The sequence below is a fragment of the Equus asinus genome, chromosome 6 (genome assembly GCF_041296235.1).
Source record: "Equus asinus isolate D_3611 breed Donkey chromosome 6, EquAss-T2T_v2, whole genome shotgun sequence".
NCBI lineage: Eukaryota > Metazoa > Chordata > Mammalia > Perissodactyla > Equidae > Equus > Equus asinus.
In genome coordinates, this window is record NC_091795.1 from 88,120,358 (window position 1) to 88,137,093 (window position 16,736).

At 42.9% G+C, this 16,736-nt stretch overlaps 1 protein-coding gene across 5 annotated transcripts in view; it reads right to left on the reverse strand.

Moving 5' to 3' along the window:
* Positions 1-4,963: 4,963 nt before the first annotated feature.
* The window catches only part of KCNS3 (potassium voltage-gated channel modifier subfamily S member 3), a 44,378-nt gene continuing 32,605 nt past the window's right edge, over positions 4,964-16,736 (reverse strand). For 3 of the 5 annotated variants that reach the window (XM_014848057.3, XM_014848055.3, XM_070512566.1), the window contains exon 4: positions 4,965-12,523. In XM_014848057.3, coding sequence (XP_014703543.1) covers positions 10,989-12,464 — 1,476 coding nt within the window. In that variant the 5' untranslated portion in view covers positions 12,465-12,523 and the 3' untranslated portion in view covers positions 4,965-10,988. Of the gene's footprint in view, positions 12,524-16,736 lie in introns of all 5 variants that reach the window. The other 2 variants (XM_014848056.3, XM_070512565.1) reach the window with 1 other exon arrangement.

The following is a 16,736-nucleotide window of genomic DNA, read 5'->3' on the forward strand; positions in this document are numbered from 1 at the left end:
CCAACTCATTTTCTCAACTCTCTGTTAAGGGTGTAGATAAGCGAAGCTCTTGCCATTTTTCAGTATGATATTGACCAAAATTCTGATCTCTACATCTGCAGGTAATAAATATTCATATACTGCAGAAAAAGAAAGAAAGATTCAATAAACAACAACCAGAAGGTTCAGAGAGGTTGCCTAAGGCACATAACTAATAAACGACTGAGCCATGATTGGAACACAAGTCTGATCCCGACTCAAATTGAGCACCTAGCCTCAGCTATGACGCAACATAAAATATTCACCTTCTTTCCACTCTCCAGTTTCTTCTGACTTAGTGGAATCTCTCCTCATCCAAGAAGACTTCTACACCTACCCTAGTTCACACCGACTTTTCCCTCCAAGAAGCCCTTTATATTTGTTGTACAAGTGATGCAATCCCCGTGGATTAGTCTTATAGTGTTTTGTGTCTGTTATTCCTAGCCACACATTGACATTCTAGATTCTTGGGAGTAGAAGGACCTATTGAGAGATAATTCCTGCTCACAAGATGGGAAGAAACACAAGAGACCCATGAACTGCCTATGCTCTGATCTACTTTTTCAAGAATATTTGTAGAACAAACAGCCTTGGAAGATAGACAGAGAGTCTCCAGATAGTACCCTCCAGAACAAAGGGCAAGTTTGCTTCCTGTCCAGTACAATGAAGGTAATGTTACCTCTAGGGCAAAGGACAGACATGCTTACTTCCCATTATAAAAGATTTGAGTTCCCTCAGCTCAAGTGACCTCTTCTGACCCACTTTGCGTCGCCCTATGGAAACAGGCTCAGGGAACAGACATAGACGCTGATACCCTGGTTAGTGCCATTGCTGTGACTAACGAACTGCCCTTTGTCTCTGAGCCAGGAACTGTGTGTCCACTGCCAGCATCCATCAATCTGTGGCAGACTAACTTGTTACCATGTAAGCAGGGTAAAATTCCAGACTCTTCACACTTCTCGACAGGATCATGTCTAACAATCCTCCAGTCTTCTCCCCGATAACCAAGAAAGTCTTTGTTACATTGTAGGACCTCAACAATAACAGAAATGACAAGAATAATGAGCAATCAATGCTCAGCATTCACATTTAGAAGTCAGACTATCAGTAAATGTTCAAAACTCAGCCTCTTGAGATAGCCAAAATCTTTTCAACTCAGATTCTAAATACCATTAGTCATATGACTTAAATTAGTATTGGCAGAGTATATTGTAGCAGTTGAGAGTATGAATTCTGAGGTCAAACCAGGTGCCTGGGTTCAAATCCCAGCTCCCTAATTATTAGCTGCATGACTTTGAGCAAATGTTATGACCCATCTGTTCTTCCATTTTCTTAATGGTAAAATGAGGATAATAGCAGTACCTTACTTCATGGAGTTATTGCAAAGATTAAATAAGTTAATTTATATAAAATATTTAAATGATGCCAAGCACACATGTAATATTATTATTGTATGGCTGGCATTCCAAATGCAGCAGCACATTTCAGTGGCACCAAAACTACTTTAACAACTCCAGCTTTATTAGATCTGCTGATTGCAGATGATTTCCTGAGATGGATTGAAACATTTAACCATCAGAAATGAAGGATGCTTGTCCTAGGACAAACCCGTGCAGCAATGTTGTAGAAGTCTAGTGCTCAGGGAGAGATGGAAACACTTGCCAAAACGTTTATGAACCACAGTGATGATTGTCAGCACTCAAATACCATGTTCACAAGGCAGTTATTTTGGGCCCACATTGTTTTCAGAATCCCTCATTGTTTGACAAGGCAATATTGGATTCACAAACGTCGGCAAGGCTGTAGCTGCTCAAGGAAGCTGCCTGGGCTCGGGGTCTCCTGCCTTATGATGCGTATGCTCATCAGGGGACGAGAGAAAGGTCTGTACAGCAATCAGTCAGAGCAGAGAAGCCTGCTCTCGACCTCAGAGCAGCACCAGCATTTAATATCACACTGATGAATCAACACGAGTTTATCAGGCAAAGGATGAGGTGGAGAGCAAAGAGATTGTAAGTCTGAATCACCTGGTTTACTGGCCACACTCTTCAGATTCACTAAATACATGTCAAGTCTACAGTTCACCTTACAAATGCTTAGCCAAGAGTGTGATATTAGTTAACAAAAGGAGGAGGAAAGTAATGTTTATTGAGGACCTACTATGTGTCCTTAATGTGCATTATCTCAACCTTGTGAGATGGGCTATATTAGCCCCTGTCGAACAGTTGAATAAGCTTCAGAGAGGTTAAGTAACCTGACCGTGATCACAAAGAAATAAGTGGTGAAGCCAGACCCTGAACCAAAGTCTGCACTCCAAGATCTGTGCTCTTTTCCTGCTCTGCCTCAGGCAACACAGCCGTAGATGCCCATTCTATCACACCGTGAGCTTCTTATAAGCAGGAACTGTGTCCTTTTCACCAGTATATCAATGTCAGAACACATATATATTTATAAAATGGAACATAACATAGACTAGCCTTTAATAAGTGTTTATTAAACAAATGAAATTGGATATCAGGAAAAATCATAATAAATAATCTGGGTCCTTGAAGGCAATCACCCAGAATAAGAGTTCTTGGGTCCTTTCCTCTCACCCTGGAAAGCTGCCACAAAGTCCCGTATAGACAACCATCGAGAGCCACTGGGGCTGGTTAGTTAGAAGGGACAATTCTATTGGAGGTCCTGGGAATATGCAAGGGAAGAGTGGTCCATTTACAATCCTATTAGACATCACACAATATCTTAGCTTTGACCCTAGTCTCCCAGTGTTAGTTGATAACCCTTACCATGAAATCTAGAGTGGAGTCTGACCAGGCCTATATCAGTCAGCTGAGCTCATGGATACCAACAGGCTGAAATGTCCCGGTCTCTCCCTGCAGGGCTTTTAGCAGATTGGGCTGAACCCTGGCTGGTTGGGGCTTGGGGTTTTCCTGAGAGGCTGGCTGGGGTAAGCTCACATTGAAAATGGTCTGAAATGAGGAGAGAAATAGACTGAGGGTATGTGGCAAACTGAAGTGAGGAACAGAGAAATCATTTGCCAAGATACAAGGGCAGATGGTAAACAAAAGTCAAAGCTGAGAGTCAGGAGCCACATCACACCCTGACCCATCAGAAGCTGGAAAGGACCAGTGAAGAGAGCCTGGATCTATTGCTGCAGCTTGCAGCTCACTTCCACGGGCTAGACAGTCAGGTTGGCCCAGACGCAAAGGGTGTAACAAACATGAACCAATCTTGCCCCCAACCCTAACAAAGCCAATCCCTTTGAGAGCTTGGAAAGGATTCAAAAGTCCTGGCCTACACAGAAGCCCCAGTAGTAGGGGTGAGATGTGTCTGAGATGGCTCTGAAAGCTTTCTCCTGCCAGGTAGTGGGAGAGATGAAGATGAGGACTATGTGCTGACCTCCAACGATTCATCTTCTCTATAACACCAGGGACTGTACCCCATGACTCTTCCCTTGCTTCTGGAACCTTTGAGGGTTCAGCCCAGGGAAGGATGGGCCATGTGTCCGATCTTGGGCCTTACACTTTATTCAGTCCACAGCTAGAACCGCACATGCTGGAGTCATCATCATCTAGGGAGAGAAACCCTTTCAGCAATAGATTTGCTGACAGAATTTATGAATCCATCATTAGCTCTTCAGAAACAATGAGGCTATTTCTCGCCAGTGCTCAGGGATGAAAGCATGTGCTGTGCCTGCTGACAAACATCTTTTAGAGTTTATAAATACCATGGCACGTGCTCCCTACTCCAATGGGAATATATCCGGTTTGCCTGCTGCAGACAAGGCGCAATTTCATCAGATAATTGCTCCTGGAAAAGAGCTCTGTGCGTGCTTCATACATCTGGCCTTACAGCACCATGGAACTTTCCCACAAAATGTATACTCACTTTGGTAGCTGGCAGGACTCATTTGGAAAGAAAACTCTGTTCAAATAAAGCTACAATGCTTCAGGAATCAAATGTTCTGTTCATTGATTTTTTTTTTTAATGATGCAACAAAGCCCATCATAGACACACATGCAGTTGCTTTTTCTCTGTCTTTCTTATCAGGGAAAGAGGCCTCCTGATAGCTTCTTACTATGAAATGTTTGTAGAACATACGTGAAGCATTTTTACATCCTCATAGCCAGGATCTTGTTGTTCCCTTTTCATACATTAAGACACTGAGAAGTGAAGTGGCTTCCCCAAGCCCATTCAGAGAGAAACAAACAGACCAGGAGGCAAACAAAAGATATTCTGACTCCGTCCAGTTCTCTTTTCCATCTTCAAATCCATTGCATCTCAGTGACTTTTCCTGTCTTCCAAAAAGCCTTACAATCCACTTAAAAGTTGTTCAACATTAAATGTGATTCCTCTACTTTAGATTTATATTTCTTAACTTTAAATTAGCTTGTGTCTTTTCACACAATAATACTTCAAAAATAACCTTTCTACTGATACCTGTAAATGTTTTACAGTCAAACTGTGTTTGGGTTCATCAATGTACTACAGTCAGACAGAAAGTACCCCGTCCTACGCAGGTATCACTTGGGATGAGCCAAAAGAAGTCTTGCATTAAAATAATATGGAGGGCTATTTATGGAGTGCATACTATACACCAAGCCCTGCACTCAGTACTTTATATTGACTAGCCAATTTAATCCCTACACTGTCCCTCTAAGAAGGTTGGTGTCAACCCCGTCTATGGATGAGAAGACTGAGACTCAGAGAGGTTAAAGACCTTGTCTATGATCACACACAAAGCTAGTAATAGGACTTAAGTCTGTCTGACACCAAAAACCATGCTCTGATCCACTGTTCCTTTTTCCCAATCAATAAGATGCATTCTATTAGTACACCAGTAAAATTAAGGCTCTTAGTCGCTGTGTAACTTTGGCGTAGTAGGCTGAATATCAGCCCTCAGACACCCAGGTCCTAATCCCGGAACCTGTGAATGTGAAGGGACTTTGAAGATATGATTAAACTGAGGATCTTGACATCGAGAGATTACCCTGGATTAACCAAGTGGACCCTAAATGTAATCATAAAGTGTGACACAGAAGAGGAGAAGGCAATGCAACCACGGAAGCAGAGATTGGAACAATGTGTCCACAAGCTAAGGAATGCCAGCAGCCATCAGAAACTGGAAGAGGCATGGAACTGATTCTCCTCCTGGAGCCTCCAGAAGGAACCAGCCCTGCTGACACCTTAATTTAGCCCCTAGGACTCAGTTTGAACTTGTGGCCTCCAGTCCTGTGAGAGAACCAATTTCTGCTGTTTGAAGCCACCAAGTTTGTGATAACTTGTCATAGCAGCCATAGGAAACTAACAGTCTTGGAAAAGTTGTTTAAGCTCTCTACTAAAACACATACCTCATTTGGATGTTGGTCAAATTGGGTCACACCCAATAAATATTGGCTCTTCTTCTCTTACCTTCCAGAAAAGAAAGATTGGGTAAAGCTTTCAAAACTGAGATTCTTTGTAGCAGGAGAAGAGAGCTCAGAATGGAAACCGAATGGCTTGGAGACACAGGGGCGGTTGTAGTGGTTTCACTTCAGTGAGTGGGAAACAAAGACAAATGAACTTTCAACTGCTGTTGGCAGCGTTGAGGTTAAATGTAAGCTGTGAGGTGTGTTCTCTCAGCCTCTGGAGAGCTTTAAAAACTGAGAAAACAGTTATCTGTCTCAGATAATTTGAGGGTCTATGCAGAAATCATTTCAATTATCTTTTGAGGCTCCCTGTTTTCCCGTGACTCTTTAACACATGATTTATAGAAATTCTTACCTGACCGGGTGTTCCGAAATGCCAAGTAACTGGAAATTGATGGCTATGCAACACCTTCTAAGACTGGATATGTGATAGTATCAAGAAATTATTGTTTATTTTTAGTTCTATCAATGGCATTGCAATTATGTTTATAAAAAGATTACACTTTGAAAGATACTTACTGAAATACTTATGGATTAAATGATATGACTGAGACTTGCTTCAAAATAAACTGGGGAGGAGAGGAAGTGAGCCAGGGAAGAGATGAAATAAGTTTCTTATGAGTTAATAATTACTGAAGCCGGGTGATAGACCCATGGAGGTACCTCATAGTATTCTCGCAACTTTTGTATATGTTTGAAATTTCTCATAATAAAAAGCAGGAAGGAAAGAAGTGAGGGCCAGAGGGAGGGAGGAATGAAGGCACTGTGGTTGTGGTGCTGCCAAGATTTGGTCTCTACGGAGCTGCGCGGCCTTGCCTGAGTGGCTCCTTTTCCTCATCTGCAAACTGAGGAGGTGGGCCGGATAACCTCTCAGGCCCTCTGAGCTGTCCTATCTCATGGCTTTAGGTAGCGCCCTAGCCATCCTGCATGCCCTCTTTCTCATCTCACCCCTCCTCTCTCCAGTGTTCCTAAAGGCTTTGGCATTCTTCCTGGGAAGGACAAAGTAGCAGATGCTGAAAATGAGCAAAGGGAAGCCACTGAGTGATTTTCAAGCCAATCACAATCATGCATCTATTGATGTTCAAGAGCCCTTGACCCCGCATCACCCTCCCGCATTTGAGGGCCTTCATGCCTCACCGCCAGACAAAGGGACATAAAGAAGTCCTTGCAAATGTTTTTAATAGCCTAAGTTTTAAGGCAAACCAATTCCCCATGTCCCCAACAACAAGAAATAAAACTTCATTGGTTAGGACTCTACTAATAGAGAATATAAGAAAAATTAGTTGGCAGGTTAAAATCGGTTTTTGGTATCCAAATTTATAACATGAACAAAGTTAGAGGGGAACTCGCCAATTTGCAGAAAGAAAGTAGATTACGTAAGTGTCGGAGATAGAAAGGATTCTGGAGGTTATTACACTCACCTCCAATCTGAGAAAATCAGAGAGGGGCTGCCTGGCCTCCTGACCACACAGCTAGTGAGCCTTGGTGCTCAGACCAAGTCCCCAGGCTTCCCAAGGCCCAGCTCTTCCTTAAACTAGACGTATAGACAGGATCAGTCCCGAGTTTGTCTAAGACATGAGAAATGCCTTTCTGCTAACACAGGCAAAACCTTAACACTAAACGAAACCACACTGAGACTGCTGTTACTCTAGGTCAAAAATGATAGAATAACGACAATTTCATATGATGCAAATCATCCTCTTCTGAATGTTAGAAAAAGCTTCCCCAATAATGTTAATCAACCTCTACAAAATAGAACAGGGGTCTCAGCCAGAAGTCCCAAAGCAACAGCCCTCCCATGACCCTCTAGATGGGTACAAGATCAAGTGCCCCCAAAACTCTAAGTTATATTTAATTCTGAGTTAAATATAAAGTCAACACATGGGGTTGAGCTCAGGCATGTACAAAAGCAACTGCAACAAAATATTTCCAGCAAAAAATAACCCCAAAAAAACAGGAAGAACAAGCAAAGTCACAAAGTCTAGCTCTATGGGCATAGTTAAACCTCCACAAGAATCAGCACATCTAAAGGTGGAAGATCCTTTAGTAAAAAAGAGTGGGAGAAAAGAGAAGCCCAAAAGGCAGAGATTAGCAGTGCCTGTGGCTGGGACCTGTCCAGTGTCAATGAAGGTTTTATCCTGAAAACTGAATTGAACTCACCAAGATCTCAAAAACTAATGTCCCAGGGACACAGCTCAGGTGTCACCTCCTCCAGGAAGCCTTCCCACACTCACACTCATACACACACACTCAGGTAAGTCAGTTGACTTATCTATCTCCCATTAGCCTAAAGGCTCCCTGAGGACAAGGACCGTGTCTTATTCTTTTATTCCCAGCGCCTGCGCTGAGCACACACCACATTAAGCCTTCGGGACATGCTGGGTGGAAACACCAGCAAGCTAAAGCAATCTCTGCAGAGAAGGACTGGGAAGGAGGAAATCAGGCCTGGTGGGACGGGTCCCTGGGTGATTTGATGGCCTTCCAAAACACCATAAAGAACTGCTGCTGGAGAGGAAATGGAAGAAGAGGTCACAGGGTAAGGACAAGGAATTTGAAAGAATTAAAAGACAACATCCCCCAAAGTGGCCTGGTCCCACTTGAATGAACCCCAATGCCCAGGACTAATCAACAAAGAAACAAGCAGTGCCATGGTGATGTCGTGGTGCCCGCTGCCTGCTCGGCCCCTCAGTGCCCCACTCCACCATGAGCGTCCCCTTGCAGGGGGCGTTAAGCCATGGACTCAACCCCTTCGGCAAGAAGGAACCCGCCATCTCCTCATGTGAGGATGAACAACAGCTGACGTGCGTGGATAGCAGGAAAGCTGAGAGCTGCATAAACACCAGCAGGCACTGCAGCTTTGTGTCCCTAGAGGCCTAATGATGCAGCAGGGAATCTGACTGATGATCTCGGCAGGGACTGGTGAAGGTTAGGGAGAGAGATGTCCAGCCTGCCGAGCCCAGAGGGAGGCCGCCACCGCCACCCACTCCACCCACTGCTGAGCGCCCTGGCAAGCTGCCTCTGGGAATTAACACACAAAAGATACAGACAGAAACACAACTCCCATATGCCTTGGATCATAAACGCTCACGGGAAAAGGATCTAGGTGTGGAAGCTCCCCGTCAGTACCCATATTCCTCAGCCGAATTCTTGTAGAGCCACAGCTTTCCCACTGCGTCTGTCACTCAGGGTCAAGGAAGGACCCTAGAGCCTGCTGTGGCTTCAAGGGTATTCTAGAAGACTCTGCTCTGTAAACAAATATGCCTGCTTTGTGGGTCAGAAGACGAAAGGTACATAAACCAGCATTTTCCCCTTTCACCTCACGTACTGGAAAAATCAAAGTCTGACAGAGTGCGTTGTTCTTTGTCTCTTCAAATTAACTGTATCCTGATGTATCCTTAAGTTCACTCCTGAACACAGAGGAGCGGGAGGCAGTGGGATGCAGGGCTCAAAGCACAGGCTCTGGAATCCAGCTCCCAGGGTTCTAAGCCCAATTCCATTACTCGCTGTGTGAACCTAAGCAAGACACTTTTCCTGTGAGCCTCAGTTTCCTCATCTTAAAATGGAGACAGTAAAAAGCTCTTGCTGCTAGACATGTTGTAAGGAATAAATGAGATTATACAGGTAAAGCACTTACATAGTAGCTTATTATTATTGTTGTTGTTGTTGCTATTACTACCACCCTTATCGTTACTCTCACTATTACCAATACCATTAGTGTTAGTACATAAGCAGTCTTCAGTTACTTCAATACTGATTGGGAAATCTTTAATAAAACCAGATCCCAAATTCTGTTGTTATGCCTCAAAGCTATACTTATGGCAACCTCAAAAGCACTTTGGGGAAAAGAAATTGTTTTAAATGGGCAGGTGATGACACACACATGTAATAAACCTCCAGATTTAAAAGCAACTATAAACCCTGTTTAGTTACAGGCATCTCAGAAGTCATGGAAATATAAAGAGGAGTGATGTCTTGAAGAGTTACCTTGATCAGATAACCTACAAACAATATCTTTCTTTCAAGGAAATGCACAATCTACAAACACAAAAAGTTGGATAATAAATCCATGTGGCTCTTCCATTCAAAAGATCTCAGGGAAAGAATGCAACCTGACAGCAAGAGTTAGAGTTGCTGAACTTCTCCAAAATTAAGATTTCAGCTATGGGGCCAGCCTGGTTGCATAGTGGTTAAGTTCACATGCTCCACTTTGGTGGCCCAGGGTTCACCTGTTCAGATGCTGGGCGCAGACCTACACACCACCCATCATGCCATGCTGTGGTGGCCTCCCACATAGAAGAACTAGAAGGACTTACAACTAGGATATACAACTATGTACTGGGGCTCTGGGGAGAAAAAAAAAGCGGGGGAAAGACTGGCAATGTTAGCTCAGGGCCAATCTTCTTCACCAAAAAAAAGGCATACCTAAAAAAAAAAGACTTTAGCTAAATTCTCTCTGCATGGGATAGAATTGCTCTGTCACTGCTCTGGGAACGAATATGGATATTTTCTTTCATTGTGAGGGGTATCTACATAAGATGCAGACATTACTGTCTCTAAGGCAATTTTAAAATATTGGCTCATTTTATAGCTGCTGGCACAGCTTTTTTCAGTGATTTAAGTTTCACTCCTCTGGCTATAATGAATCACAGCTGTCTGTTTGTACATTTTTCCTTCCTCCATTCACTGAACGTACCTGCGCCTATGAGTGTGTGGGTTTACTCTGCTCTGCATAATTTTCAGGTGATGAGGTTTCATCTTAGCAGAACAAATTGTAAAATACAAAACATACCCTGAAACATATCTGTAAGGGCACATGTTTCATTCATATATGTCAATTTGAGTACATCCTAAACACGTACATGTTTGATCAGTGTACAATGGAGAGTATGGTTTAATCATGGACATGATCCTTCCACCTGCCGACCACCACCACATCCACTGCACAAAAGAACTAGCTCATTGTTGGTATATGTCCAAAATTCAGGAACACAAGGAAAGGACTCTCTGTTCTCCAAAAAGAGCATTTCCCTACCAAGCCAACTTTGACTATACTGAAATGTACTTACATGACATAAAACATCCAACTAAGACATTCTCCATACTGAAGTAGGCAGTTTATTAGGCTCCTAATTTGCATGTCTAGAACGTGAACATGGGTTTACATGCGTTGTCTCACTTTGTGGCTCTTACATGCATGCAGTCTTCGGTCAGCTGGGCCTTTGACTCTACTTGTCAGTAATTTACAGCTAGCTCAATGTGAGTAAATGACAAACACGGAATGATATATAAGCCATATCAACAAATCCCTCCCAATACCATTAACCGTTTTTTCCAAAATCGTATACAACTCTCTCTTATAAAAAAATAAATTTCAGAACAAGGCATTTAATTCACTTCACACAAAAAATAAAGACGATTCTATCATTTCAGAGCAATGACTGTCCAACTATGGCTGAAAGATACACCCTGAGAATTAAATGATTTTAACGAATCCATTGAGGTTTATAAAGCTGTGTTAACCTAACATCGGGAAGGGACACAAGACACAGGCACAAACATCCCTGCTCATTTTGCTGTGCAATTCTCCAAGGATGCCATGTTATAAACATCCTCGTTGTCTTCAATGCTTGAAGCGTCTGTGGAATCGGGATCGCTCACCACAATTCCCACAGAAGATAGACTGGTAATGAAGGCGTGCATCCGCTGTGCATAAATGTCCCTAATGTTGAAGTAAGGTAGCTCATGACACTTCTCTGGTGGGTCCTCGCTGCACTGGTCCACATCAATGTCCTTTTGTTTCTGGTAGTACTTGGAAAACTTGTTGAAGATGATAGTGATAGGAAGGGCCACAACCAAGATGCCACAGATGATGCAGGTGCTGGCAATAAGCTTCCCAGCCAAGGTGACTGGGTGGGTGTCTCCATAGCCCACAGTCGTCATACTAATGGTGGCCCACCACCAGCAGATGGGGATGCTGGTGAGGCTGGATGTGTGTTCATCTTTCTCCACAGAGTAGATAAGCACAGAAAAGATGGAAATGCCCACAGATAGGAAGAGAAGCAGCAGCCCAACTTCATGATAGCTGTGTCTCAGTGTGGCACCTAGAGAGCGAAGTCCTACCGAGTGCCGGGCAAGCTTGAGAATTCGGAAAATCCTCATCAGCCTGAGGATCTGGACCACTTTGCCCATGTTCTCAATGTCCTCACTCTCTTCCTCCTTGGTGTCTACAGCCAACGTGGCATAGAAGGGAATAATGGAGACAAAGTCAATTATGTTCAGAGGGTTTTTCCAGAATTTCTTTTGACAGGGAGCAGCAACCAGCCGGATGACAAGCTCTCCAGTGAACCAAGCAATGCACGCAATCTCCACACCTTCCAGCACAGGGTCATCCACCTCTCCATCCTCATTCTGGAACTCTGACATGCTGTGAACACACATGGCCACAATGGAGGCCAGTACCACACTCAAGGAAGAAATGGCGATGAGCTTGGCAGACAGGCAGTAGGCTGGGTTTTCCATTCGAATCCAGATCTTCTTGCGGAGCTGACCAAATCGCAGCTTGTCAAACTTCTCCAGCTCCTTTTCAAACAGAGACGACTCTTCGAAAGAGGAGTCAGTACTCACATCATTGCTTTTCTGGTCCCAGTCCTTCTCGTGGTTTTCCTCCTTGCGTTCCTGGTAGCGATTACTGCAGCAGGAATCGATGAAGAGCTCATTGATGCCCCAGTACTCAATCTCCTGGCAGAACGAGAACACGCACAGGTCCTCCATGACATGCAGCTTCCCGGTGTAATAAAAATTCAAAACATATCTGAACAAGGAGGGGTTCCGATCAAAATAGTACTCCTTATCGGCCACACTGTAGTCATCGCACAGCTCCAGAATGGCCTCTTCTGAGTGGCAGGTGAGCAGCTTCCCAAGTCTGGTGTGAGGAAACCGCAGGAGGGTGCTTTGGTCAACAGACTGCTTAAAGCCCCCCACATTCAAGTTGACAAGTTCCTCGTCTTGTCCCGGGCGATGGAAAAACTCACCAAACACCATGGTGGATACAGAGGGCAGAGAGCTGGCTGGGGAGGGAGACGAGGAAATTCACGCTGCACCTGGAAGGAGCACAAGATGGCATTAGCACTGTCCCATCGTGCCTTGCCAAGCTTATTTTTATCTGCCCTTTCCAGGATGATAGACTACATTAAAAGCAAAGCAGAAAATACAATAAAAAGGAATACAGTATTGCACATTTTGACTAAAAGAAAATCAACACAAAACAGAGGGGTTTTTTTCAAAAACTAGGGTTGATAGGGCCATTTTTTAGGAAAAAGAAAAGACTGCCATATAACTTTTATGAACACTAATTTCTATTACTCTATTTATCAAGCATCCAAAATTCACCTCCCACCTCCCAAAAAAAGCAAGGGTCACTTACACAATACAAGCATCTCCAGTCTCACCCATAAGGCTCCGGCATTTGGGAATGCTCCACTCAGACATGATAGGTTAGTTGCTGGCTGGCTCACAGCTCATCTCTCCCTGTTCCCAGGGCTCGGTCATGCACCCTCAGAAAGAGCGCTCTCCTCTGCTTTGCACCTCACCCCCAACCCACACATCTCTGGGGTATCAGCTCAGCTCTTACAAAAGATGTGGGTTTCTCCTTATGCTCCAGTGTTCCACTCCTTCAAGAGAAAGTCCTATTCCCTATGTTTGTTGTGGACAATCAGAGAATATAATTATCTCCCTGCCCTTAAGTACCATATATCTTCAAGGTATAGTTACACTTTATGGGATGGGATTTCAGGTACATCCACAATGGAAGAAACTGACTTGGAGAAACCTTTTTAAGCTAATTGCACTATCAGTTTCCTGACACATACACTCTCCTCCCCCATCTCCTCCCTCGCATCACAGATGGTCTCTCACACACTTCCAACCTATGACACCCAAGTCTATGCTTGCCCAGCACATATAGCTTGTTCTCAGTCCTGATACTAACTAGGATGTACCAGACCCACTTCTCAGAGAGAAAATAATAAATTTTGACCATTATCCAATAGAATGATGCTTCCTTAGAGCAGATAATGTAGATAAAAGAAGGGTAGGAGACTATCAAATACTGAGTTCCTACTGGGTAATATTAGATGCTTTGTACTTATTATTTCATTTAATCCTTCCAACGCTATGAGCTAGGTGTATAGGAAAATGGATACTCAGAGAGGCTGAGTCTAAGATCACAGGATAGATAAATGGTAGAGCCAGGATTTAAACCCGGCTTGGATTAACTCCAAAGCCCATGCTATATACCCTCCATTTTCTTCCTTATTACAATCCAATAATCCAATATGGGAAGCACTATAATAGAAGTGACTCAAGCATCTTTGGGATTATTGAGAAAAGAACAATGACTTCTGTCTGGAGAAGCTTCATAGTAGAGGTTACCATCATCTCAAATGTTAAAGGTTCAAGCAGAGCTCAAAACAAGGGAAAAGGGCCTTCCCAACAGCAGGCACCAAAGGATGTGCAGAAGCCAGATTGTGAAGGATCTTGTATATTAGTCTAAAGGGTCTAGACTTTATCTTGTGAGCAAGATCTTAATCAGTGAGTGGACATGGTTGTAACTATGACTTAGAAAGACCACTGACAGCAGGGTCAAGACTGATTGAGAGAAAGGCTGGGGCCAAGTAGATAGGGCTGCAATAGAGCAAGTGAGAGAAGGTGAGAGGACCTGACCTCATACAGCGGTGGTGTATAGAAGAGGAAGTGACAAATTCAAGGGCAGTTGATAAAGTGGAATTGACAGTACTTGGTGATTGACTGGAAAGAAGGGACAAGGAAGCAGAAAGGCTGAAGGAGGATGTTTCCTACTTTGCATAAGTGGGTGGATGGCGACACCATTAGAGGAGGCAGAAATGTCAGAAAGGAATTTCTCCTTATGCTTATGGAAAGCCAAGGCTGTCAGTGAGACAAGAGATTCCTCCTGCGAAAAGGACACACTAGAGGACACAGCCTTCAAGTACGGCCCTCTGCCATCCACCCCAGGAGGAACCCGATGGTCACAAAGAAGGCATGGGCATCTGCTCTCGAGACATCAACACTGAATATGTTCCCACGAAACTAGAGACCACATTATGGCTTGACACAGCATTTAATAGATTTGCTGATCTCTTCAAAAGACTTGATTTTTTTCCGCCTCTGCTTTCTATTTTTAGTTAGATATCTTCTTTGAAGGGCCTAAATCAGAGCTCATGGCTTGGTCCAAATAGTTATGGAACTTCAGATCTCCAAAAGCAGGCTAATGCTCACGGCAAGGGTAGTAGTAAAATGTTCCAAGGAGCTACATTTAGCTAAGCTGGCATTAAGTTTTCATGGACGCTATCTTCTGGTGCCTTATTTTTAATCTCCTTGGCTAGCCTGGAAAGCCACATGATAGAAAGCCAGCATCAGTCTTCATGATACTATCTGCATAAGTCAGTCTGGTAAGCAGAGGGGATGTATCTGTTTCCCAATCATTCTGCAGTCGCTTCTCTACAGAACACTGCTATCACCCATGATATCAGTCTTTTTGCTCTGTCCTCCTTGCTTTTTATTCATTCCATGCCAGTGAAAGAGCCCATTATGAGGTCCAGTCATTCCACAAAGTCTAATCACCAAGCAACACATGTCATAAAACCAGGAGTTTCTTGCTGTGGGGCTTTCAGAAGAGAGAAAAGGGAAAGCATCTCTGGATCAGATCACATCCTTCAGCTCAGAGGCAAGCTGAGATTTTCCAAGTCACAGTGGCAAGAATACAGTGCTGCCTTCCCTGTGTGTCCATGGCAGCTGACAGGGGCAGGGAAGAAGGAGCTCCTGCCTTTACACACGGTTGGAAGGTCCCCTCTGATGCAGACAGTCCCTCGTCGATTACAAACACTCCTTACATCATGTGCTCCTCACTGCTACCCTGGGATTTTGCAGACGAGGAAGCAGGATCAGAAGACATGAGTGGGCATTATGCAGCTATTAAGGGTTAGAACAGAGGCCCAACCCAGGGCCCCTATGCCAACCCCAGAGCTCACGACTCTACAGCATGATGGTGCTCACATTCAAGGTGACATAAAGAAAAGCAGATTCAGAACATCATTATTTCCAAGATTCCTATATTCAGGTCAACATTTATTTAACAGCCATTCTTTTACTCCTATTCAGAAAATATTTACTAGATCAAAGTTATCTGTATACGTACTTATGTATATTCATAATTTATATATTTATAAATTATAAATTTACATTTGTATAAGATGTATATATATATATATATAAAGGTATATACATGTGTGTGTATAAAGTCAACCACACACATACTAAATAAAAATATGAGTCAATTTCTCTATAAGCGGGATAAACTTTCCTAATGCTGACTCAAAATATAGAAAAAATAACAAAAGAAATAAATTTTATTATATAAAAGCAAAATTTTTTGTGTGAAAAAACATGCCATAAGCAACATTAAAAAGAGAATATGGGAAAAAATATTTGCCACTTATATGAGAGACAAGAGGTTAATATACCTAACATATAAAGACCTTTGGATAAAAAGAACAAGAGCAACAATGATAAAAATGGACGATAGAAACAATAACAACAATGGGAAAACAGACAAGGGATAGGAACAGACAGTTAACAGAAAAAAATTAAATGTGCCTTAAAAAAGGAAAAAGAATGTTCTACCTTGCTCATAATAAGATAAATTCACATTAAAACTATGCTGAAGCATCATATCTAATCTATCTAACTGGAAAAAAGTCCAAAACTTGGACCACATACTCTGTGAATGAGTCTGTGAGGACGCAGACACTCACACATTGCAGGTGGAGATGCAAAAGAAAGGAGAATCATTCTGGAGGGGAATTTGCTAAGATCTAGCCAAACTGCACACACATTTACCCTTTGACCCAGCAATCTTTCTTGTAGAAATTTCTCCCAAAGAGAAACAGGCAAAGATTGAAAACACTTGGATAACTGGAAACAATCCAAATATCCATCAATAGATGATTCGGTGAATAAGTTTGGCCTATCCCTCTCTCTATATACGCAATAGAGTGATTTTTAGAATATATTATTTAAGTAGGGGGGAAAGCTAGTTAGAGAAAAATGTATGTAGCATGCTATAATTTATCTACAAAGGGAAAGTTACGACTATATATACATATATACACACATATACACATGTATACACACATATACACACACACACACACACACACACATGCTTATGTAAAGAAAAAGAAACAGTGGAAGGATAAACCAAAAATGAATAAAATGCTTCCAGATATGGGAAGAGAG